The sequence below is a fragment of the Juglans microcarpa x Juglans regia genome, chromosome 5D (genome assembly GCF_004785595.1).
Source record: "Juglans microcarpa x Juglans regia isolate MS1-56 chromosome 5D, Jm3101_v1.0, whole genome shotgun sequence".
NCBI classification, from domain to species: Eukaryota; Viridiplantae; Streptophyta; class Magnoliopsida; order Fagales; family Juglandaceae; genus Juglans; species Juglans microcarpa x Juglans regia.
In genome coordinates, this window is record NC_054602.1 from 10,386,566 (window position 1) to 10,413,086 (window position 26,521).

At 36.0% G+C, this 26,521-nt stretch overlaps 2 protein-coding genes across 9 annotated transcripts; both read left to right on the forward strand.

Annotated features, from left to right (window-relative positions):
- The first annotated feature begins 7,042 nt into the window (after positions 1-7,042).
- LOC121264977 (BTB/POZ domain-containing protein At5g47800) lies at positions 7,043-17,152 on the forward strand. 5 transcript variants are annotated; one of them, XM_041168398.1, is made up of 8 exons: positions 7,043-7,227; positions 7,362-7,413; positions 12,643-13,152; positions 13,952-14,128; positions 14,275-14,344; positions 15,048-15,452; positions 15,557-16,297; positions 16,525-17,152. In XM_041168398.1, the coding sequence occupies exons 4-8, from the start codon at positions 14,070-14,072 to the stop codon at positions 17,050-17,052; spliced, it is 1,803 nt and encodes a 600-aa protein (XP_041024332.1). In that variant the 5' UTR covers positions 7,043-7,227; positions 7,362-7,413; positions 12,643-13,152; positions 13,952-14,069; the 3' UTR covers positions 17,053-17,152. The 5 variants fall into 5 exon arrangements, with proteins under 5 accessions (XP_041024332.1, XP_041024330.1, XP_041024334.1 ...); XM_041168396.1 differs by having other exon boundaries at positions 7,043-7,413; XM_041168400.1 differs by lacking the exon at positions 12,643-13,152.
- Positions 17,153-17,790: 638 nt separating this feature from the next.
- LOC121264975 (calcineurin B-like protein 3) lies at positions 17,791-26,265 on the forward strand. 4 transcript variants are annotated; one of them, XM_041168394.1, is made up of 10 exons: positions 17,791-18,091; positions 19,204-19,259; positions 20,880-21,034; positions 21,758-21,840; positions 22,056-22,115; positions 22,498-22,606; positions 22,935-22,987; positions 24,250-24,330; positions 25,310-25,422; positions 25,835-26,265. In XM_041168394.1, exons 3-10 carry the CDS (start codon positions 20,911-20,913, stop codon positions 25,890-25,892), a joined length of 681 nt encoding a protein of 226 aa, XP_041024328.1. In that variant the 5' UTR covers positions 17,791-18,091; positions 19,204-19,259; positions 20,880-20,910; the 3' UTR covers positions 25,893-26,265. The 4 variants fall into 4 exon arrangements, with proteins under 4 accessions (XP_041024328.1, XP_041024326.1, XP_041024327.1 ...); XM_041168392.1 differs by lacking the exon at positions 19,204-19,259 and adding an exon at positions 18,964-19,025 and having other exon boundaries at positions 17,792-18,091; XM_041168393.1 differs by lacking the exon at positions 19,204-19,259 and having other exon boundaries at positions 17,792-18,091.
- The last annotated feature ends 256 nt before the right edge of the window (positions 26,266-26,521 follow it).

Consider the following 26,521-nt stretch of genomic DNA (forward strand, 5'->3'; position numbering starts at 1 on the left):
TTCCTTTGGTCATGCTTAAACCTGTAGTAATGTGCTTTTATTGGTCTAACAACAATGAAGCTCATGATGATAGGTTGCATATGATGGGCAACCAAAGGTACTTCCCCTCGACCATAACAGAAGGTGAAAACAGAAAACATAACTCAGCTGGAATTGCCATGAATGATCGTTCATAGATGCTTAGCACGTATTATATTTTCCACGGTGTCCAAACAAAATGTCACAGGAATGCAAGGTTTAGTGTGCTTTGATCACTTCTTGCAAACTTCAAATGCACTGTCACATTTGTTTTATTTTTTGTGTCCTTATGGGGATTAGTGTCTATAATTTTTGTGTGTTGCAATTGTTAGATAGTTAGTGACGAGATTAGTGTCTTTAAGTTGCCCTTATGTAGTAGGTCGACAGGTGATTCTTAACACATTATGTGGGCTTGACTATGTAAAAGAGACTATATCTCATACAATTGCTTTGGTATTCTTTTGGTTCCAGTCGGCCATGAGATTAAGGTGATTAGGTGAGCAATCCGATTTGTCTAGATCATATTTTTTAAACAGTTGACCATCAATTTTCTAATCTTCTAGCAGAAAAAAAAAAAAAAGATATTGTTCTTCGTGTTGAATTTATTATTCTTAATTGTATCGATTGATGTGATGTATTTTAAATAAAAAATCACTTAAATTACTCTACATCAGCCGCATGACAGGGGATGTAAATCCTAGATCTAGAATTTCTCTCTCTTGGTATGGTGCAAGGGAAGTATTAGTAGCCTTTGGTTTTCTTTGTAGGCTGGAAGTGGCATCAATGAAAAGTATATCTATTCCAATTACTGCATGATCATGATTCAGGACTCATCTTTAATCCGCAGCCGAAGACCGTCTTTACGAGCTCCTAAAATTTGAAACAGAGCCAATTCAATTGAATTTGAGCCTCTGGCTTAGAATCTGGGTATGCCCCTTGGTTTTGCATTTGAGCTGTCATATCCTAGAGCTAGCCTGATGTGATAACAGGTACAAGTACCCCACCCGGATTAAAGAGAGTGGATGGCCGGTTTGACTAAACCTTGTGGGAGGAGGACTGTATCTAATCTGATCTAATTGAAACAATAATACTAGAGATTAGATATGTATCTAAGTTATTTACATTGAGTAAACAGGCCATTATGCCGTACGTACTTGGGCTAGCTTCTTGTTTTAGAGACTCGTATCATGTATATATAATGACAAGCATTTTCTTTGCATTTTGACTTGTATTTATGTATTTTAATTACATATATTATGAGAATTGTTATAAACATAAAGAAATCCCATATCAGATAAAGTCATGTCAGTTTGTTGATTTATTTTTATGGAATATTTTTGTATCTAAAACATTAATCATATATTATAGGTAGGTAGGTTGATATTGCTAATTGGTTGTAATTCATAAAAAAAAAAACTAGGATGCAAGCAACAGCATCGGTGATTGGTTGGTGCAGGGCATGCAGATGGATGCATGCAGCTTGGCTTTTCCGAATTGAAGGATGGCTTCATTTTTTCATGGTGGCCGCCGCACAGTTATATGCATTTATTAGAGAAAGCAACAAGTGATTTATGCTAATGATTTCAATGATGTTATGCTAATGATCTCAATGATCATCATGATTATCCCTTTCTTTTTCTTTTATTAAACAATAAAATTAGAAATTTTAGGAAAATGAAGTACTCGAAATTTCTACAGGCCAGACTTGATTATGGTGCATGGTGATCATAATATCATAAAAGTTTAATCATGTGAATTAGCAAAACATGACCATGTAATATGTATTGAGAATGGGATCCCAAGGAGATTTGTTCTGCATGTAAATCTCAAAGGAACTAATTAATCACATTCTAGAGTACATGATGTATTACAAAATGACTAATCAAGGTCACAATTACAATTAATCGAAACCATTATAAAGTCCAGTTATATATGGTACTTAAGAAGCCAATATAAATCCAACACTCACTATAAGAAATTTGACATTTTCCCACGAGTTTTTTTTTTTTTATCAAAATATACTATCATGGAAAATATTTAGCTGATGAGACAAAAATTATCCGTGAAAAAAAAAAAAGCAAGTCTTTTGCAATGATATCACGTTGGATGAGCAAAAATTTGTGGGAAAAGAAATAGTTGGATGTAAAAACTAGAGTTTTTTTCCAATGAAAAATTCTAAACATAAGTTCTACACTCTTGCACACCATTTAAAAAGATATGATTTTACCTTTTTACTTTCATATTTTATGAAATATGAGGATAAAAAATTAAAATCACATATTTTTAAGTGGTGTGCAGAGTCTGGGACTTCTGTGTAGCACGACTCGTTTAGCAATATGCTATATCCTCTATTAATGATTGAAAAATTCTAAACATAAACCCCACACTCCTGCACATTATTTAAAAACATGTGATTTTACTTTTTTATCTGAAATTAATATGAAATATGAGGATAAAAAAAATAAAATGACATATTTTTAAGTGGTGTGTAGAGTGTAAGGCTTTTGTATAGTACGACTCTTAATGATTTTGTGTTGGATCTGTGTAGCTTTAAATGGTGGAGCTTACTGTCAGGCTGATGACTTCGTACGAAATCAACTTATATTTTCTAGGTTTATTTAAAAAAAGATGCTAAGAAAATGAAACGGGTGTAGACATTGAATCTTGTTGAAATGCTATATTTGATTTTGATGGGCTTTTTCGTAGTTCTGTTTCTTATATTCCCCACGGATTACAACTATTTTGGTGTTATGCATATTCTGAATCTGTGGTTCCTCAGGCATGTAAATGTAAATTAGAAACTTCCACTACCTAAATATTATTTGCATACTAAATCGGAAGTTCCTTTACGAAGGAAAATATACCCCTTGAAGAACTTACTGTGGATTGGTTGAATAGATTTGTGGTTAACACTTAAGCAAATAGACTATATGAAAAATGCATTAATAAGAGTTTCAAAGGCATTCCTTTGTGTAGGATTGAGTTATTTTTATTAGAATGGAGAAAGGGAAAGAGCCTCAGGCAATGAAGGTATTGATACTTCTAATTTATGAGAACCTTACTTTCTGCAATATCTCTAAAATAAACTCAGCACATGTTTAGTTTTTTCAGAAAAATACGTTCTGCAATAGAATTCTGGATGCATTTTCCTATGAAATCCTATATGTGCATTTTCTTTTGTCAGATTGAATCGGCCCTCCCAACTTTGGCAAGACCCATGTTATCTTCGGCGCCCTGAAGCATAGCTTGGTAAATATTTTCTTTAATATTGAGGAGTGCAGAGTATTATGTACATTTCATAAGGGACATATATATCTTTTCATCCTCTCATTCGTTTGGAGAATATTTTCTTAATCAGTAAAATATAGTTATGATAAAGCACACGCCAGGTAGGGGCTGAATCTGGACATGGTATATTGGGAGCTAGAAACATTGGTGTAAACTGGAATACATTCAATTTTTCTTACTTTCAAGTTTCAAGGACTCTTTAGGCAAAGTGCCCAGAAAATAGCTAAATCAGTTGGATGGAATTAGTGAACACTTGGTGGGATAGAGTTGTGATCTAATTATACCTGTAAACCTTTTGTTATTTCCATTGTGCCCTGCAACCTTTGTTTCCTGCAACTTATGGTAGCAGCTCGCTCGAGGTGAAAATGTACCCATAGGTTTGGATAATGAGATGAGAATTTTTGATTTTAGATGAAAGTTTAAAATATTATTTTATAATATTATTATTGTTTTGGAATTTAAAAAAGTTAAATTGAGTGAAAAAGTTGAATTTTTTATTATTTTTTATGTGAGAATTTGAAAAAGTTGTAATGACGAGACAGATGAGATGAGAATTTTGTGTCTCATCTCACTTGCTAAACATATGTTCTTTCATTTCATTTTTCCTTCAATTATTATTGTGATGTATATGAGATAGCCTGCCTTTATCACCAATTTTCTAAATAACAATGGTTGAGAAAATATATAAAAAATCTTGCCATGGGATGCTTTCTTTTTTCTAGATAGGTATTTTCTTGCATTCCATGTACTTGGAGTACACATTTTGAGAGTTTTAACAAAATTTTCTGATATCTAGAAAGGATGATTGCATGCTTTGCGCATTATAGTCATGAAGTACTTCTTTTGTCTATTTTTTTTATTTTTTATTTATTTTTTGGTTGTCTTATTAAATTATTGGCATTGTATGTGATGGTGTGGATGGTTGGTGTGCTTGCAAATTCAATCAAGGTAGCGAAATTCTTGTCTTTGCCAACTATTGTTCACTTCAGTACCTATTGGAAAATACTTATCTTTTGCAAAATAGAACCGAATATGTGTATACCCATATGTGAATAATATCTGTCATTTACGTTGTCAGTTTAGATGGCCTTTATATGGGGTTTTTGGCTATTCTGTTTTGCTTTGCAGCCTCAAGTTTTGGTATCATGGCTTTGATTTGAACCTCATTTTTGTGTACATTTGCTATTGTGTTCAGTCGTATACCGATTTTGGTATACAGAGTGAGTTCATGTCTATGTTGGGTAGAAGATGTAACTTTCTTTTTGTCAATTTAATAAGCAATAGAAGATGACCATTGATATCCTCCTACTTATTCAGCATCTTATTTCATAAGGTTTGGGCTAGTCTATTGCTGCAGTGATGGTTCTTGATAACTTCCAGGTGAGTTACTCTCTGCTACTGCATTTATTTGTGCCTTCTTAGTTGGGTTAGTCTTGCATTTTCATTTCTTTTTTTAAAGTTTTGATTGATGTGGTTTAATTTTTGTGCCTTATTATCTGATTGCAGGAAAGGAAAGAAGATTTAAGTTTTTGTTGTAAAGTGTTTCGATCTACTTGAATATTCTCATTATTACTGCAAGAGCACTAAACTCCTTTTAGTTCTTGGATTTTCGTTATAAGTTTTTCTTGTGAACATGTTAATACAAATTTAAATATTTTTTTGAAATTGTTATGAGTGTGAATTTGGATATTCACAGTTCATATATATTTTTTTAATTTTTATTAGACAATTTCTTTCGATTTTATTTGTTGTCAGTATCATTTTCTTGCTTTTATAGGCTTTTTTTTTTCTTAAATCTTTAAACGTTTGCCGCAAATAATAACTCACGAATTTTTTCTTTTACCAGAAGTAATTATTTCCCGTGATTTTTTCTTAAATAAGTATTTCCGATGAAATGTTTTATTAGAAATATCATCTTCCATGAAACAGTTTTGTGAAAGCAAGCCTTTTGCCCACGATTTACTACCAAAGGTTATCATATTTTTCACAGTAAAATAATTTTTTTTCCGCAATCTTGTGGGAAGGCAAATGTAGGCATTTCTCATGAGTTGGGCTTTTCGTGGAGAAAAATACTTTGTCATCAATTTTATCACGCGAGCATCTCACGACTAAAATTTGTGGGAAAATAATTTTTTTCACAGAATGGAAGCTTTATGCCACCACAATCCCTCGCGAGAAAAAGAGGTATTTGTTGGAGCGACTACTCTTGCACATGAGTTACCATATTTATGACATTCAATCACAATCTAATCTCATGCATCCGAGAGTACTTAGACGTTTGCCACTTGAACTATTGATTTACGTAATTGGATGTAGGTTATTAGATTTACAACGAGTCCTAAAATGGTCACCGATTGTATTAGTTTGATGATAATTAAAGAACTCCTCTATCTTGCAAAAAAGATGAATATAAAATGAAATTAAAAAAGCATATAAATACTTATAACTTTCTATATATAGTATTTGTATTTGCTGCCAAGTATTTCGTTTTATGATTAATTTATATATTAGTTGCTAAATAATCATGAATCAATAAAGTAGCGAATTAATTAAACAATTAGAACTAGATAAAAGGTTTGGTAAAAAGGGGATAAACAAATTAGGCACATGATTGGCTTTTCCGGAAGATTAGTTTAGATACTGCACAATGATAAACAATGATGATGGTGAAGATGATGGATGGATGGATGGATGGATGGATGCATTGAGATTGTGATTGTGATCGTCATCATGATGATGATCATCAGCACCTGATCATCATGATCATAGCATAATTGGGTTAGTGTGGGATTGCAAAATAATTAATTTATATGTTGTTTTGCTTTAAGCTAATACATGAACTACTGATAATGCTTTAAAGCTTTAGGATACATAAAAGGAAAAAAAAAGGCTCTCAACAGTTAGCACATCCCCTTCAAAGGAAGAGATTGAAGGGATGGGGTGGGCCTTCTTCTGCTTGTAATTTACATAAAAAATCATGTGGGACATGATCAAAATTAAAGACAATCCTTTCAAAAAAGGTTAAATGTAATGAGAAAAGACTCGTACACGTGCTAATGCACACGAACACATGAGAAAGAAACGCCAAGCAAGCTGGCAGTAGCTAGCTAGCTACACGCATGAAATTTACAAAAACACATTGATGGGCAGGAAGAGGAAGTAGTTGTCTGTGTTTGGCCTCCAAAACAACCAACACACAAGCCAGGGAAATCCCATCAAGATGATGTTACAAACGGTACAGGACAAGACACGTGGCCGACATGCAGATCAAGGAGACCTATGGAGGGAGAATATACCAAAAGATAGTGGGGAGAAGCATGATGAAGGATGAACAGATCAATTGAGGGAGGATATATATATATATATATATATATATATATGTATATCTTTCAAATACTATAGAGAGAGAGAGAGAGATTGGACCCACGATAAGCTAGCTAGCCTTGTTAATTTAGACAGGAGCACTCCCCGAAAGGCTTGCCGCTTGCCCACTTGCCCTTGCATGCTTTTTTGTGAATTCAATCATAGAGCACAAATTTCAAGCTCTTGGGAGAAAAAGAGAAGAGACAGCTGCTTCGCTTTTCCATTCCATTGCAATTCTGTTCAAGCGGCTTATCATAATATGCTTTTGATATATTACCATGTTGACTAATACCAACCAACCACTCTCTCTCTCTCTCTCTCTCTCTCTCTCTCTCTCCCCGCATTCCAATACTCTTGGTGAGACACTGGGGGCCTCATTTTTATTTAGTTGGTGTGTCTCACTAGCTGATTTTAACACAAACGCATAGCCCTCTCTCCCTCCCTCCCTCCCTCCCTCCCTCTCTCTCTCTCTCTCTCTCTCTGAGGATTATATGCATGAAATCCATTGGACGTCCGCATATATGCATCTCATGTTCATGTATGCCGATGCATTTATGGGTTTGTTCCTGACTTTAGGCCCCCATGTTGCTGGCTTGAATCAGAAATCTGTGGTCTCTCAACTTCACCTGCCCTCTCTACTTTGTGCCGTCAGTTGGAGTTCAAAGGCTAAATTTGGAGCTTTTCAATTGTAGATTAAACCGTGATGCTTTCTTGGAAGCAGACAACATCAGTCAGATATATGTGGTACGTCTCTCTTCCCGTGATCTCCCTCCCACCCGGGTGGTCTGAATTTCCAATGTATTTTCCAGTATTCGTTCAGTCGTCGCACTGCTGGGCTAACTCTGGTGGTGTAGAGGGATAATTTAGTGGTGATAATATTGATTAATAGAAATCTTTTGGTGATTGCTGTCTCCCACTCTAAAACCCAACCCAAAAGCTCAAGGTGCCTTTTCACTCAAGTATACAGATTACAGATCGTGAAGATTCTGCTATACTTTGCTAGCAGATAAAACGAGTAGAAAAAGGGACTATACTGTAGGCGTTAAATAAAAAATTCCAAAAGAATATGGACAAAAAGAAAGAAATAAACCCTTAAAGCCTTTGGGGGGATGGGGGCTTAAAAGAAAGTTCTTTATCAATGTCAAAAAGAGTGTTAACATAAGTGGCTAAAGGCCATAGCGAGTGGCATCCAATCATCCAGCTTTGAAGGCCAATCTGATAATGCATGTATGCAAGCGATCGCGCTAGAGTACTGACAGAAGCTTGCAATACATTTTCTGATCGTTCATGTTTGATGATGTTGGGATCTGTTAAAGCTGCCTTTTGAAAAAGGTAGCTTGGGACTTGGGGAAGAGTCTGCCATTATTTTCCTGCTTAGAAGAAAAAACTTGGAGGGCTTTTCTCAATCTGATAAAAGAAGTATTGGGTGCTGTGCCACATTAGCACTGTGGTTCTTTCTTTGCCACCATTTGTCTGCGAAAGCAGAGACCAAGCTAGGTTAGATTTCAACCGAGTGGTGATAAATGCGCCTGGACCAACATCCCATTACTCCTTCGGAACTATAGAGCAATAGAAGATTCTTCTTTTGTTTTTTTTTTCCTTTTCTCTTCTCCTATTGATGACTTGGGGAAAGTTTCTTTTTCTTTTATTTTTTCCATTTTTTCCCTGCGAAACTAGAAGTATGGGCGCTCTTTCTTGTCTGAGAACAGTATCTATAAGTATACTTAGATGCCAAACAAATCAAAATATATTTTTCTAAGCGATGTTTTAGGGGCATACAACCTTGATTAGGGATTGATCAACTCCAGTTCTGCTACAGTACCCTTCTCATTTCTCCTAGGGAAGTACTGGAATGGTTAAGAGACCATAGAGTACAACTAAGGTGCATTAATGGGTACCAAACATAAATGCATTCAATTAGCTAGGAGTACTTAACATCAAATCATATCATATATGCTTATAATATAGTGTAGACCAACCTAGCTAGACTCATCATTCCATCTAGCTAACCCAATCATATCTCTAGCTAACTGCGTGCTAATATTACTAATTCCTAACTTAGAAGATATATATTGTGACGAGAGACGTGCCAGATCAGATTTCTCAGAGTTTATGGCAACTTGGATTTTTATCTGCTAATGACAGTTCATGAAGTCATGAATATTATAGAAGTCATGCGGGAATCTGCATGGCTAAAAAGTTCAATGGCCAAGCCATTAAACATCATTTCGAGCACCTCGGATTATATATGTAGGTACATGCAAACTATATATATATATATATATATATATATATATATATTGAATCAAATATATATAATTGGGTATTTGAACCCTTTTTATCTTAGATTTTTGGTGAAAATCGAAATTATTTTGCCAACATAAAACGAATTGATGCCTCGGATCGAGTTCAAATAACATCATGGTTATGCTTTTTAATATTAATATGTCTAGCTAGGTTACTTGTGAAAGAAAAAGCATGATCTTGTTCCATGTTGTTCATTGTTTTTTTTTTTTTTTTTTAACAAATTAACATAAAAGATAATTAAAGAAAAGTTTGTTTTGACCGAAATAATTTCCTAGGGAAAAAGGCTAAGGTTGTATAAATGAGTCCACTGTTATACATTGCTGACACTTTAAAGAGGATTTTGTTCCCTTTAATTTCTTTTCTAAGCTTCTCTCTCTCTCTCCCCTCCTTTTTCGAATTAATTATATTCTGATATCTGAAGAACTTGTAGTATATTAAAAGATGCAGTACCGCGTCTGGTAGTACTGGCGCATGATCATGTGACTATAAAAAGCAGCAACAATCATCAAGCTAGCTCTTGCTACGGGCTTTTTATTTTTATTATTATTATTTTTTTCCTTCTTCTCCTCCTCCTTCTTCTTCCTCCTTATAAGCGAGGACGACACCTTCATATTTTTAATCTGTCTTATTTATAGTAGAGAAAAACCATTCACAATAAAAGATAAAGATAAACAAAAAAATCCAAAAAGACAAGGACAAAATACAACCTTGCTCATACTAAACAAGCCTAATACATGGAAAACTAGCTTGTCCATACGTAACATTCCTTTGAGCTTAGTAGGCATATCCTGAGAAAGCCATTGCTGAGTGCAACCCCTTCCTCCCAATCACGGTGTATTCCCTTCCCAATATATGTGTGTGCTTAGTAGGCATATCCTGAGAAAGCCATTTCTGAAAAAGCCTTGTATATATAATCTTCCACGCACATTTCATGAAGAGAGACTTTTGAATATCTTTAAAGTTTCTAAAGTCTATTCCACCTTCTTCCATTGGTAAACATAATTTATCCCATAATTTTCAATGATTTTTTGGCTTTCCTTCATGCACATCCAAGAAAAAATTGCTCAAGCATCTATTGATACTTTTCAACACCGAATCAGGAACAAACACAATAGATAGTAGATATATGGAAAAACTCATTAGAACATGTTTTAAGAGAAGCATACGAGCCCTTTTTGGTAATAGTTTATTTTTCCACCCTTCCATCCGTGCCTTTATTTTTCCAACAAGTTCCTCTAAATATACTACTTTCATTCTCCCAGAGATTATTGGCAATTCCAAATATTTGAATGGCATCACACCTTCCACAAATCCATGCAGTAATTCTTAGAAGAGATCTTCGTCAAGCACTAGTGATATGTTTGGAGAAGGTTATAGAGGATTTATTTTTACTGACCTTTTGTCCTGACCACTCCTCATAGGTGGACAATGTATCCATTATGGCTCTTACAGATTTTTGGCTCCCATTTGCAAACACAACTATGTCATTGACATATAACATATGCGATATTAATGGTGTGCCTTTGGGTTGCAAAAAGGCCCAAATTTTCTTTTCTTCAACTTTCGCCTTAAGTATTCTTGAAAGGATTTCTTCAACAATGATAAACAAATAAGGAGAAACTGGATCACCTTGCCTCAATCCTCGCCCACTTTTGAAGAACTTAGTAACCCCATTCATGACAACAGAGAATCAAGGGTTGGAAATACACTGCCTGAACAAACCACACACCTGAGTAGAAAAGCCAAATTGAGCCAAAACATGTAAAAGGAAATCCCAATCTACACTGTCATATGCTTTCGCCATATCTAGCTCAATGATGATATTACCACCTCGAACGGGTTTATTGATACTATGGACCAGCTCACTTATGTTATCAAAGATGCTTCAGTATGGGATAAAAGCTCCTTGTTTCGGAGATATGATACGAGGAAGCATTAGAGCCAACCGACTCATCAAAATTTTAGAGCAAATTTTATAAAAAATCGAGCATAAGCTAATCGGCCTAAACTTGTCGAAGCTTGATGGGGCCTTTACTTTCGGGATAAGAGTAAAAAAGGATGCTACAAAATTCATGGCAAGGTCAGCCCCTAAGAAAAATTCCTGCACTGCACCTACCACATCATTGCAAACTATATGCCATGCAACAAGCTTGGAAAAACCCAGACCCAAACCCAAACCCATCAGGCCTTGGACTGCTGTCAACTGGGATGTAAAACACTGCATCTTTGACATTTTGGATTGAAGGGAGCTGACACAATCTCTCATTATCTTCCTTCGTAATAACTGATTGTATTAGCTTTGATAAATCCAAAATTGTCCCTACCTGTTTATGAGCCAAAAATTGGCTAAAATGCTGCACTGCCCCATCATGGATCTCTTCCGAGGACCTCAGCCAGCTACCATCTTGTAGCCTCATTTCATGAACCTACCTTTTGGCCCTTGAATTAAAAGCCCCAAAAAAACTGGCAGAAGCTTCACCTTTTTCAAGCCAAGATTGTTTGGCTTGTTGCTAAAGTCTCATTTCTTTATGTCCTAGCCAAATGTCCAATTCTAGTTTTGCTACCAAAAAGTCCTGCTCATCCTCCTCATTATAGCCCTCTTGCATTTTTCCTCTAGTTTCATCATTCTATCCTCCAACTGCCTGATATTTAAATCTGTGGACCCAAAGACCTCTTTATTCCAGCCACATAAAGCATTCTTGAGCTTCTTCAACTTTATTACTGGATATGAAGATACTGACCCAGCATCATCGTTATATTTTGAAGGAACGATTCATGATAATAGTTCGGCAGAAGGCCCGGTAAATTAATCCAAACCGAAACCAATGAGGGCTCCTTATCTTCATCAAACTCAGGGTACCATTGAAATATACGATAAGCTATTCCTTCTACATCACAAGTTTCTCTTGAGAAAGCTTTAATAAAGTTGGATTCATTGGAAAAACGGACAAAGACATACCTAACCTTTAACATTACAGACACCACTGGCTGTGAGTCCAATCCCCATCGATTTCGAATGAAGGCTCTAATAACATCAAGTGATGGCCTCTATCTCAGAAATTTCATCACAAGAGAGAACTTAAACGATTGTGCAGACCGTTCTATCTCCTGCTTTGAAAATGACACATACGACACACCATCAAAAGCTTTCAAAGGTCTCAACGGGATCTCAACCTTTGGAATCGGCTGAGGTGTTTGATTCACCATATCAGCAAATGACCTGTGTCTTCCCATAGACGCCGAGGGACCATGGAGGACCTCGGCGGCACCCATACCACACACACCCTTCAACCCTATCAGAGCAAAAAATCGCCCTCCCACGTCAGCAAAAGAAGCCTTGTATAATTAGTTGCTCTTGCTACGTGCTTGATATCTTTTAATTAAGACTTCATATTTATATAATCAAATTAAGTTCATCTAATTATTTTCCTATCATATGATCTTGAGTACCGTTTGCTGGAGTAAAATCCTATCGACTTTTGAGAACTATAGCGCCAGATCAAGAGACGTAGATATATATGAACTGGGTTGTATAATATTTATATATAATATTTTTATAAACATTTCGAACATTATTAAATCATGTTATATACATAAATTTTAAGAGCCCCTGAATTGTTGACAACCACGCGGCTTAAAAGATGATTAATGATGATGTGTTAACAGGTAAAAGAGACGGAGTACAGCTAGTGATCTGGCGGACTCTTACATGAATTTGTTTCCGGGCATGCAAAACATGAATTATTGTATGTGGTTGGCGTTAAAATTATGTCATCTATATAAACTACTGAATGCTGATCAGGGTGTTCAGTTTCATCTTACATGTGTCGGGAATTGGCACAAAAGGCTGAAAACATCCTGAGTCTAATGTATACGTAGTAGTTGAACTTCAACCACATAATTGATTGACTTTAAAGTAACTTCTAAAGATCAGCAGAAACAGGCTTGCATGGTTTACTGCCTCTTTTTTTGTGTCTCCTCTAACATCATCTGTTCCAGCGCATATGATATCGCAGTAAAAAGAAGATATTCAAGTTTGGTTTGGTGTTGTTTTCTTCTTATTTCTAGATGAAACAATTCCTTGATCTATAAATCGAAAGGAAGCTTGCTGGGGCCGGGGTTTGCATGCTGAAAATCATGAGGTCGGTTAACAGGCCTTAATTTGTTGGATGCGAGGTGAGGTTAAGGACTCCTCGATATTCAGTCCTCCGGTCCCAATATTCAGAATCTGCTAGTGAATTTCCAAGTCCTGCATAATATATACTTCGAAATTCTGCATATCCTCGAGAACAATGAAACCCAACCAGTCTTTTCATGTTCTCTATTTTCCCTTCTACATATTTCCATTCGATTTTCTCTTCCCATTTATTTTATTTTATTTTCCTCAAATTTTGTTGCGTTATTTAGTTTGATTTGCCAAATCTGTGAGGCAAACGATGTTCGACTCAATTCATTCGAGCATATTTCACTGATCAGCTTTTGCAGGTACTAGATCATGACCCTTTAGTCAAAATCCATATATATTTATTGGCCGCAAGTTCGTACTTCTAATTAAACATTTTCTAATATTCCCTCTTTTCCAATTGATTTTTATTTTTAGTTTTGAATTAATATATTCCATATTATCTATATATATATATATATAGAACTTTGTAATTTTGTTTTACTAGGACTCTAGATACTACGACTTTGATCACCTCGCGAGGTTTTAGTTTTAGCTTATAGATATTTACTCTCTTGTTTTTATTTTTTCTCCATATCATTTAATTTAGCTTTCATTAATTAATATTATGTTTCTCTTTCCAAAGAAGTTGATAATTCTCTGATATTATGATATCACTGCATGCTTTGATTATTTATTTTGTGAATCTTTTAATTGTCCACGCACCTAATTTTGTGCATGCATTAATTGCATGCCAATGTACTTTCTTTGACTCTAATTTTTTCTTCATCATGAAATATGACCATTTTTTAGATTTTTGGATAATTTCATTTCGAAATCATCTGGAAAGGACACGTTCCAATTTTGCATATGAAGGACTGATCAAGATCTTTGCATAAGAAAGAAAGAAAGAACCATCATATATATAAAAATGAAGTTCATGAAAATTGGTACGAGGCCGGACACCTTTCACACAGAAGCAGCCACCAGGTATATATATATATATATATATATACACACACATACATACTTATGTATCATCGTCAGCTATCATCAACTTGTATTATTTGGTCAGAAATAATCATGTGTTGTATTTGAGGGCTTATACTGATGGAGTTTGTGTTCTACATATATAGGACGGTGATTTCAGACTTACCTAGCGATATTGTCATACAAATTAATGATATCGTTTATCTTCTCCATAAGGTATGAACTGATATGGAATATATGATCATTGCATGCATTTCTGTTCTTTAGCGATGCAATTTTTGTTTGGTTTTTTGTTTTAAATCTTTAGGGATGGAACTTTCATTTTGTTCCATGAATGACTTTCTGTCTGTTTCCCACTCAAGACTACTGATCAGTACTCGAGTCTTTGATCAAGATGCAAAAATAAGTAGATGTTTCATATCATATATTATGAACACATGCAGAAAATTAATCAAGAAAGAGAGCGTGTGAAAATGATGTAAAGTAGGGAAATTAACCGGATCTTGAAAATGAAAGAAATTCATGGACCTAACTCATCTCATAAAACCGGTTTTGCAAAAAATAATTGTTTATTCCTTATAAACATGCCCAAAACCTTGTCCACAAGTAATGCATGATTATTCCTCAACATCCTTCCTCACATGCAGGTCAGTATTTTTCCCCGTCCTTGTCACTGAATAAGTAGTGTGGGTTCCTATTCGTCTTGTGGTAGGTTCTGATACCATGAAGAAATTCATAGGCCTAACTCATCTTATAAAACCGATTCGACCTTATTTACAGGCAACGTGAGATTATTTTTCAACAGAAAAAACCATGCATAAGCAAATCCTGAAATATGCAGAATCTTGTGCTTACAGGGTTATGTTTCTTTTCTATTAGTGTCTCTTAATCAGATCCTTGTTAATTGTGCTGGTCTTAGCTGCAGTTTCCACTTCTTCCAAAGTGTGGCCTCTTACAACGCCTCTGCTCAGAGGCTGGCGATTCCAACAACGTTACTGTCGAGCTTCATGATCTTCCTGGAGGGGAAGATGCTTTTGAACTGTGTGCTAAGTTTTGCTATGGGATTACGATTAATGTCAGTGCTCACAACTTTGTACCAGCACTCTGTGCTGCTAAATTCCTTGGAATGAATGAAACCGTAGAGAAGGGAAACTTGGTTCTCAAACTTGAGGCTTTCTTCACGTCATGCATTTTAGAAGGTTGGAAGGATTCCATTGTCACACTCCAGAGCACATCCAATCTACCTGAGTGGTCTGAGACCTATGGAATCACCAGAAACTGCATCGATTCCATTGTTGAGAAGGTCCTCACACCCCCAGCAAAGGTGAAATTTTGCTTATATTCAACAGAGTGACATTATTCTAAGATGATGGGAATTTAAGATTATGTTCTTTAGATATAGCTCTTTGTTTAAATAACTCTCTGCAGGTGACATGGTCCTACACTTATACTAGACCAGGTTACTCAAAGAAACACCAACATTCTGTCCCGAGGGATTGGTGGACGGAGGATATATCTGAGCTTGACATAGACCTGTTCCGCTGTATGATCCTTGCCATCAGATCGACATATATCCTGCCACCACAGCTAATTGGTGAAGCCTTGCATGTTTATGCCTGTCGTTGGTTACCGGATACTACAAAAAATAATCCTCTTGGGAATTCAGTGTCTCAAACTGAAGAACTCATGGACAAATATGGGCGAGTTCTTGAAAGTATAGTGAACATGATTCCTGGGGATCGAGGATCGGTTTCAGTTGGATTTTTGCTAAGGCTTCTTAGCATAGCGCATTATGTAGGAGCCTCTCCAGTGATAAAGACAGAACTCACAAGGAGATCTAGCCTGCAATTTGAGGAGGCAACAGTGAGTGACATGCTATTTCCCTTACACATGACCTCTGAGGAGTACTCTTACGATGTTGACTTAGTTGTGGCAGTATTAGAAAGCTTAGTGGTGCTATGGAGAAGACAGTCCCCTACAGCGGCAGAAAGCGGCCAGTTTTTGGGATCCATGAGGAAGGTTGGAAAGCTCGTTGATTCTTATCTTCAAGTGGTTGCAAAGGATGTCAACATGCCAGTATCTAAAATAGTATCTCTTGCTGAGGCATTACCAGATATTGCCCGGCCAGAACATGATGATCTTTACAAGGCAATCAACATTTATCTAAAGGTATCATTCAAAATATAAGCTGGTTGAAGGATTGATTAAAGCAACTTGCAATGTGCTTTCAAATTATTAAAGTCCTAATGCTGTAAGATGCAGGGCAATATGACTCTTGTTTTGTTTTCTAGCTGAAAGCATTTGAATTTGATATTAGCTGCAAGCAACTGCAGCATTACTTTAATCACTAATTTCATTCTTCCACACATGTACAATGTGTCTCAAATTGTTAATAGGAGCATGCAGATCTGAGTAAAGCGGACAAAAAGCGCCTCTGCCGGAGTCTAGACTGCCAAAAATTGTCTCCAGAGGTACGTGCCCACGCTGTGAAAAACGAACGGCTACCATTGAGAACTGTGGTGCAAGTCCTCTTTTTTGAGCAAGAGAGAGGTTCCAAGGAAACTAGTTACAAGCTACTGCCCTCGGAGCTGAGTCCTAGAGGAAAGCAGACACCAACTACAGTAGACAATGAGGGTAAGCTAAAACTAGGTCCAGATGAAAAGTTTAGTAGAAGGGAAGGCACAGGAAGGACCACCATTTCTGGAATTACTGAAAAAGATCAACTCAAAATGAAGAGATCAGATGGGAAATTATCCCTAGCATTGGAAAGAAAGTTGACCATTGGAGAAATTGAGAAAGTGGAGTCGGAGAAGGGGAAGGAGATTAGAGAAGAAGTAACGTCTAGGAGCAAGTTGGATCCTAAAAAGATCATACCAAAGGGAAGCAGATCGGACCATAGCCGTGACAAAGGTAGAGACAGATAGTAAATAGAGACCATCCTGTTTCTGATTCATCTTACTGTAATTGGCCTTTATTCTGTTATCAAAATGTTTTTCTTTTAAACTGTTTATAAGCCATTTGCATAAAGAAATAATCTTGGAAGAAGCCATTGTTTGGGAGCAGTCACTTTGCACACCTTATGTGGCATCATTCCAGCCATCTATCTGGAGAGAAGAAATTAATGAATTGTAATGTGTGCATTGTGTGCACCACTACAATTGATGGTATATGGCACTTCTCTTGCATAAATTGTGCCCTGAGAAAGCTGTTAACTAGTTGGGAACGTGCTGTTATAAGGCAATGTATCAGATGCTGCATATCACTGCAGCCAAAGAGACTAATTCAGTTTCCAAACAATCCAAGAAAAAAAAAAGTTGGGACCTTTTCACACCGATGACATACCCAAATCCCCAAAGTAGCCTGAAGTCAAGTGCACATCGACTCCCCCTAACGTGCATAGCAATAGAGGAGATCTTTACCCACTGCAGACATTTTTCTTTGAGAATATGACGTAGACCAACTGATTGAAACACTTCCGCCTAGGTTGACTAATGAAAAGCTTGAATCGCTGATGAACTTCCTGAATGGACGGGACAACCTGGACTTTCTGCAGATGTAGGCATCGTGAATCACAGTCTCAGGACCACCTAACTCCAATGGTCTCAACTCCACGTGATCACTGGACCACCATAAAGAGCCACGTGTTTGGAAACAAAAACGCTTCTTCCCGAAATGGGGTTGGGGTTTCCCACTTTTGCCTTCCAAATATACATAGCTTAATGCAGCAGCTTAAAAATCCAAGATTTTTCCGAGGGAAAAAAGAACCCAGATTCTCTTTTGTCAATCGCAATCATGAACCTGCTTATTAAAACCCCACCACGACGATTCTGGTGAGGCTTTTTATTTTCGTTGTTTGAACAAAGAAGAGAAGGAATAGAAATTATTGGTTAGACATGACTGACTCGTCCTCCTCCTCGCGTTGGTGGCTCTCTCTTCTTTCCCCGTCTTGGTTTTCCTGAAAAGGTAAACCGCTTTTGCCCTTTATATCCAGCTCTGCACTTCTTTCTCTGTTAATTATATTATTATTCATCGATACTGCCCTTTGTGTGTGAAATGATTTGAATGAAAAAGTTCAAATCTTTTTTGGTGGTTTCTGTTTGATCCGTTATGGAGTCTTATTTTTCCGTGTATTATGTCGCAATTTTGGTTTTCAATGGTGGCATTGGAGTTCCTAGACCGGTAACTTTAGGTTTTTTAAATCGGCTCTCTAATGTTTCTGTTTCTTGCATTGCCATAATTGACTATGATGTTGACTATGTAATTATAAAAAATTGACGCTGATACTGAAGCATTCCGGTTCGTTTGGGTCTGATATCTGTTTATTACTGACTAAGTTCAACGTGAGGTTGATTTCAAGGCAAATTGTGTCAGGTTAAGTTTCGGTTTTTAGTAATTTGCAGTTGGCATCTGTTTCTTCATCTTTTTTTTGTAATGGTATCTAAGAACTTGGGGTAATAATGCAGATGAATCCCGAAAAGATGCCCCTGGTTTAACAAACTTTTGTATTCTAATAATTTTTTTGATAAGTTTTGTATTCTAATAATAAAAGCGCTTGAGATTGAATTAGTTGTAAGCATTCAGTGTATAAGCCTAAAAGTTCTTTGGCATGGACAATCACAGCGAACCATTGAGAGTGGACAAAATTAGATAATTGTAGAAATTAATGGTTGGCCTGCTGCCGATTACATGCATGCGCATATAGTTTCATGCGCTGCTGCTGTACTGTGTTCTAAGGGGTTTGGCTGTAGCTGTTTGTAATTGTCATTTTCTTGCAATAAAAATGTTCTCCATATACATGTGTCTGCTTTTTAGTATAGCATATGCTTTGTTTGTAGCCTGGAGGATGGAACAATGGAAAGGAATATTTGGTAGTTGTCATGTTCAGAGCATGAATGAAGTAAGATCCCAATGCTTCTTTTTATTTATTTGCATGCTACAAAGCAGCATATTGTTTTCTGTTGTCATGCTTTCAAATGTAATATCAATCCAATTGTTGACGCCATTACATAATTCTGCTTAATTATTATAACATACTGGCATTTATCGTGTTTCATTATGATTTCATTACTGTCAAGGTGGCAGTAAAAGGAAAGAGTTAAAAGTTCTTACTGAAGTCCACAGAATGAATGGTGTAAGATCGAGTCTATTTTCTTTTTTCAATTTATGTGGTGACAAAAGGATTAGATATTTTTCCATTGTGAAACTAGTTGTTGATTCTTTGTTCTATCAATTGTATGTGGCCTTTATCGTATTGCACATGTGCTTGCTTTGTTTCTGAGAAGAGGGAGGAGTGAAAGAAAGTAGAGTTTCTGATGTTTTTTATTTATTTATGTTGAATCTATTGTTTACACTTGATAGTTTCTGTATTGGTGGTTTCCATTTTGCATTTATGATTTGTTGTTGCTGAGAAGATGGTGCAAAAAAGAAGAAGAAAAAAAAAAAAACAGAATTGTTGGGCTCTTCTAACTATAGGAGGAGTTAAGAGTTGTTCTGATTCTGATGTTCTCTTCCTATTAAGATATGTATGGTGACAAAAGAGGATAGATTGTTCTGCTTTGTTTCGCTTTGTTTTGCTTTATCTTTCACCGTACACATTCGATTTTACAAACTTCTGCTTTATTTTTTGACAAGAAGACAGAATTAAAGGAGAAAAGTTATAAAAAAAAGGTTTTGGTTTCTTATAAAAATCTGAGGTTCAAATAAATTGGGAGGTTCTGATATTTTATTCTCTTATATATTTAAGTATTATAGTATTTATGATGACAAAATGTGATTGAATTCTTTTGTAAAAAATTTGGACTTCAAAGTAGTCATTTTATATATGTTAGCAGTTCAGCATGCCAATGATTCACAATGTTCTTTAGACAGTCATTAAGATTGCCTGCGTATTTTTATTTTCATGCACCACATTATCGGTCTGCTTCAATCCTGTGTACCTAAAGGTGTTGAACTGGAGCTTTGAGCTTTCCTAAAGTTATTCCGAGAGTAACTGCTTTCACATAATTTTTTTATGACTGGTATAATGTCTTGACAAGCATGCTATGTCATCTGTTGATCCACTTAGAAAGAAAAAGGAAGGTTGCAGTTATTTTCATCATAATGTGATCAATGTTATGGTTAGCTTATTCGATGTGCTCATATATTGCTGGATGCCTGATGTGAAAGAGATTTTTTTATAAAAGTAGACAAAATGATAGATTTATTACAAAACCGTCAAACTTGGAAGTTTTAAAATAATTTTTTTCTGTAATTGTTTGTACTAGTTTTTATCTTAGAAAATTTCGTTTAACTTTGTTTAGATGAACTTAAGTAATCTTGGACTAAAAAATGATGGAAAATGAATAAGAAATGAGATTCTAATCCTCATATCTCATGTAGATTCGTGACTGAGAGCAAAATTGTTATTTCCGACAATCAAAATTGAAGTTTATCAGAAACAGAACAACATGGAATATATTTCAAACATCTGCTAATTGAAATTATATTTATTGATAATGCTTGCTTTTTTTTTTTTTTTGGTCACTTTCATCAACATTGGTTGGGTGATAACATGTTAATCTGTCATAAATAACCAGCATTCTAGAAAGTTCATTATTTTTTTCTAACTGCACTTTGTTTGCTTGACCACATTCTATCTAGGCCCTGGGTCAGCTGGAGAATTAAAAGATTGCTCCTTTTGAATAAAACTTTAGCATGCGGGCTTGTGTTAGGTGTGTTACGTTTTCAAGAAGTAGTTTTTCTTTGTGCACAGGTATGGAGCATTTTGAGTTCTGGAAAAGATCATGGTGCAGTGCCTAGACGGATTAAAGCATTTGTGTGCTGCTTTTATAAATTGCTGTGACACCGATTTATATAATCAACCCAAAGGTCTTCAAGATCCAGAAGCTCTTGCTAGAGAGACAGTCTGTATGTTGCCTTCTTTGTTGAACTTTCCGGTTCTAGATGTCAGGAAGCATGTCTTGGAACATCAAGTGATAGAAGAGTCGTCGGGTTGTTGCCCCTTTCAGTTATATTGTTAATTGAACAGCCAGTTGTGTCTTCCAAATCCTAAACTGATCACGAAAAGGATGTCATCTAAGGTCTCTTAAATAGGTATCTAGCTGACGAAGTTCTTTTTCCCTTTGTCAATGGGACATCTAAAACTAGAAAAATGAGGTAGTTTGCTTCTCTCTCTTTGAAGTGCTGTGGCAAAAGCCCGGAGGCATGTAGAGGTCCTCATGATGTGGGTACTATCTGATATCCAGAGTGGTTATTGACATCGTCTTAGTGGATTTTCCAATATTTTTTTATCATATTTTCTTTATTTGCACCTGGTGTTGGGGACAATGTCCCAATTAATCTCGGCAGTGCATAGGCCCTTGGGCAAGGAGTTTCCCACAAGTGCACCTAGGGTAATTCAATGAGAAATTCCTCTAGTCTGATTGCCCCAAGAAATTGTTTGCACCCAGTGGTTTGGACCTTAGACTTGAAGGGAGCATAACATCAACACCAAAAACCTTACCACTTGAGCCAACCCCATGGGATTGATTTTCCAATATTTGATCTGTTCTTGTTAATTATCTTTACACTTCATGTATTAGTATAAACATCTGAAGCATGTTGAGATATTTTATTTTTCTTCAAATGCAGTTAGTGTAAGTGAGATAGAAGCGCTTTATGAACTGTTTAAGAAGATTAGCAGTGCTGTGATAGACGACGGGCTGATCCATAAGGTACTAGATTCTACCACAAATCATCATGGTATCATATTTTAGGTTAACATAATTGCTTGCACTTCCAATCTGAAAGTGACTTGGATTTTCTTCCATTTCTATGTAATTATTTTACTCTCCTATTGAATAGGAAAAATAATTTCATGGAGATTTGATGCACAGTTTTTCGTGACTTATCTCACACTTGTATTTACATTGTGCATATCATGTTTCAGGAAGAATTTCAACTAGCATTGTTCAAGACAAACAAAAAGGAGAGCTTATTCGCTGATCGGGTACTCCTTTATATGTTATCTTCAGTTTTTTGTTGGTCTGGTTTGACGTGTCTTTACCCCTTTAAGATAGCATTCTACACATTCTTCACTTGGTAGAAATGAAATAACTTTTAAGTTCCTTTCTTTGTCACCATAGATCTGCTGACATGATAATATGGTTAAAATACCTAGCCTAGGTTCACTGGCTTTGAGCCTATGTTATGCCATGAGATTTGTACATGTGCTTAATTTGTTCTTATATTGTGTTTGTTAGCTGACTGGTTTAAGCTTAAATGAATTTCGGTAATTACCTTGAAGTCCATGAGCACACACACGCACACATGCATGTTCATGAGTGAGAGTACATGTGCTAATTATAACCATCTGTTTTCCAAATTTATAGGTATTCGACTTGTTTGATACAAAGCACAATGGGATATTAGACTTCGAAGAGTTTGCACGTGCTCTCTCGGTCTTTCACCCCAATGCTCCAATTGATGAAAAGATCGAGTGTAAGTATCACCTCATATTTAGAAATTAAAGAATCCATCCAGGTGCCTTAATCTAGTAGAGAAGGGAGCTGTAGCTTGTCCATGATTCTTACTTTATACCTTCACCATTTTATTGGGGGTTTGAATAGGATGAGAGACTAGTTGTCTATGGTAACAGCTTGGTTCTTCTGTATTTGCTTTTTTCTCCATGGTGCTAGAGCCCTTAGACTCTGCTAATCACATGGTGATGGCTACACAAGCGTACACACACACACACACACACACACACACACACACTCACATGAATGTATGGTGAGGACAGGGTTGCCTAACTTTTTTATTATTGCAGTTTCATTCCGACTGTATGACCTCAAACAGCAAGGGTTCATCGAGAGACAGGAGGTATTACTGTCCTAAGTTCTGTGGAGTGAATATATCATATCTTATCAACTATCCTTGTAGAAGCCATTAATCTTTGCTCAACTATTTATATAGAACCCATTAATCTTTGCACTCGGTGTTCTTAACTGCCGATATTGTAGATCTTTTTTGAGTTACCCAATGCGATTGCACAGCCATTTTAAGCAACCTGTATTGTGTATCACTATCTTTTCTGTTATTTTATTTTCTTGAAATGGAAAATTATACTTGTATTCGTGGCATTTGTTTTCATTAGGATGTTAAGCACATGTTATTGCTCTGGGGTATTAGCATGGAAGGTTAAAATGTTGTTAGCAGAAGGCTATTTTCACCATTCCACTCTTCTTTGAGATGATATTGGAGTACCTAAAATCTGACATTACAGCATTTGTTGATCATATAAACCCCCTTTTTTTTTTTCATTTTTCGTTTTTGTTTTTATTTTTTCTTTTCGAATGAATGAAAAGCTTTATGAATAGAAAACAAAACAGTGGGCATCCTGGAAATACATGAAGCATCAGTCTTGGAGGACCAAAGTTATAATCCAGAAAGGCACCCATGGACCAAAATACCCAAGGAAGTTAATAAATCTAATTTCATAAAGCACCTTTGAGCTTCCAAATTAGAAGCTCCAAGTTCTTGAACATTCTCACACTTCACATTAAATACATCATAGAAGGTAGTGAGGAGATTACCCTTTAAAGACCTGCTATATTTACCAGATGCCTCTGTATCAGCAGATTCTAAATTCTGAAGCCTCTTGAGCAATGAATTAGCATATGCTTTACAGTTTGAACTTTGAGGACTTAACATGCTAATCTTTGATAGCACATATGCCAAAAAGAAAATGAGGGCAAACCTCTTGCAGCAGCAGAGTCATTGGGGAGCTGGCCAGCTAGGTCGATATAGCAGGTTGTCCCCCACCACAATGATAGTGGAAGTATACATGCTGCTTTTGCATGGATCATGCTGATAAGACCACTAACAACCTTTTCTTTCACTGTTTTGAGCTCCTAAATTGGTTTTACCTCAAAATCTTGGATGTGGCACATGAGTTTGTTAACAGTGCTTTTACTTGTTTTTACCTTAAAATTTTGGATGTGGCACATGATTTTGTTAAAACTGCTTTTTACTTCATTTTGTATCTCATACGTGACCTCAGCTTGAGTTTGTTGCTACTCTTAAAAAAAAATAACGATGCATGGATCCAAAGGAAATTGATTGCTGAACATTTTAATGCATAGGTGAAGCAAATGGTAGTGGCCACACTTGCTGAATCTGGTATGAATCTTTCAGATGATGTGATAGAAAGTATCATTGACAAGGTACTCTCTTACTATTGTCTTGATCCATTGGGCTCTTGCCTATTCTTATGATCAATAAAATCTTGTTTACCAATAAAAAATATATAAATTGTCTTGATTCAGTCCATCTGTTTTCACTAATTTGTGCTCTCTGTTTTATATATTTTTCCTATCACAGTTATGTACACTGTATAATGTACAACAAACCAATTCTGTTTCACTCTTTTCATACAGACCCTAGAACTCAAGCCAATCCTACTAAACATGTCAAACATGGTACAATCCTAAAACAATTTAAAGTAAACCAAAGGCACGCTACTTGTTTCCTAATACAGAAGAATGGGTCACAATCCCAAACGGGTGCATTATAGGTCAATTTTCTTGTAGAGTTTTCAGGAAAAGTTGCTGAATAAGATAATTTTTATGTGTTCCTAAAATCGCATGGCAAATGTGGATTTGTTCTGGGTATGTCTGACCAGGAAATGCTTTAAAAACAACATTAAAGCATGAGATAACAAACCCATTAGGGGAACTTATTTCACAGTGAAAGCTCAAATGCTTCAAATGCAATGGGGCAACCCTCTAATGTAAATAAGTTGTTCTCCCAATTTAACTTAGAAATTATCCAGAAATCGGCAGTGATGTACTGTTTGTCAGGCAAGTTTTAAATGGCACCGGTAGAAGGATTTGAACACCTGCTTATGAAATGAAAAAGAAAAAAAAAAAAAAAAGTAACGGGATTGGACAGCTGCAGGAGGTTGATATTAGTGCTCTTCAGTCTCTGAGTTTAAGAAGAAGTTGAATTTCAGAACAATGATTGATCATCTAAGAATCCTGCAGTGCATATATAACTTTTATGCCCTTATTTTGTCAATCTAGTAATAATAAATGGCTCAAGACTGTACAATAAACATTTGAAACTTAGAGAATGTAAAAGTATTGCAATTATGATTCTCTCACCATATGTTATGTTTTTTCTTTTTTTTTTTTGTTATTTTAGACCTTTGAGGAAGCTGATACTAAACATGATGGAAAGATAGACAAGGAAGAGTGGCGAAGCCTTGTTTTGCGGCATTCATCCCTTTTGAAGAATATGACTCTTCAATATCTCAAGTGAGTTATCTGTTATTGCTATATGTTTCCCTGAAATACAAGGATTGGAGCATCACTTATTAGTGGATGGTAGAAGCTCTACTGAGATTATAAAATGAGTATTATTTTCTGTTGGAAATTGATATATGTTGTCTCCTGCTGAAATAAGTTGCATGGTATTTTCCCCTCAATATATTTTAGATACTAATCTTGAGCTATATTGATGGAACGTTCTGGAGATTAGAGATATATTAAATGACTCCAGAGATGTGGAATATGACCTATTAAAGACAGTGCAATGTCACTTGCTTTGGCTATTCTGTAATTTAAAATCATGTTTTTTTTCTCTGTTTTCATCTTCAATCATGAACTAGTTCCTAAACTCAAATTCTTGTTGGCTGTTACTGACATGGATCCATTTCTTCTTGGACAGAGACATCACCACCACATTCCCAAGTTTTGTTTTTCACTCACAAGTTGATGATACCTAGAATTTCAAAGCCTACATGGAGTTGATAGTCTATAACTGGAACAGCTTGTTTCCTATTACCGTCGATGTGGCTTTTTTCTGTGCAAAGGTTCATACTTCATAGTCAGAGAGGATCTTGATTATTTGTTATTTGTTATTTGGTTGATATAATTGTGTTTACTTCACTAGAAATAAGAGGGGAAAGGTAACTGCTGGTTTGTGTTATTGTGCCCAATAAATCTATATACAGCCCCGGGGCACACTGCTGATGTGGCAGGCACGTGCCATATTAGCTTTTAAAAACATTTTACTCGTGAGATATTTCATTGTAGAGAACTGAACAAAGGCACCGAATATGAAGAAGGGTTTTCATCAGAGATGGTAGATTTTTTGGATGTGTTTTCTGGCCATTATATGAGCAGCAGCTATATAGTATATGATGGTGTTTTCATCAGCTTTGCTTACCGAGCTCGGGAGGTGAAATGTTGTGTAGTCTTGTTGTTTGCTAATTACATATGCATGGTGGCAGTGAGGGAGGCACGGGGAAGTACATACACTTTTGCAGCTGTGTGACAATGCTATTACAACCCCGTTTCCGGTAAGAAGAAGAATAAGACCTCCTCAAGTTCTTATTGGATTTAAGTGAAAGAG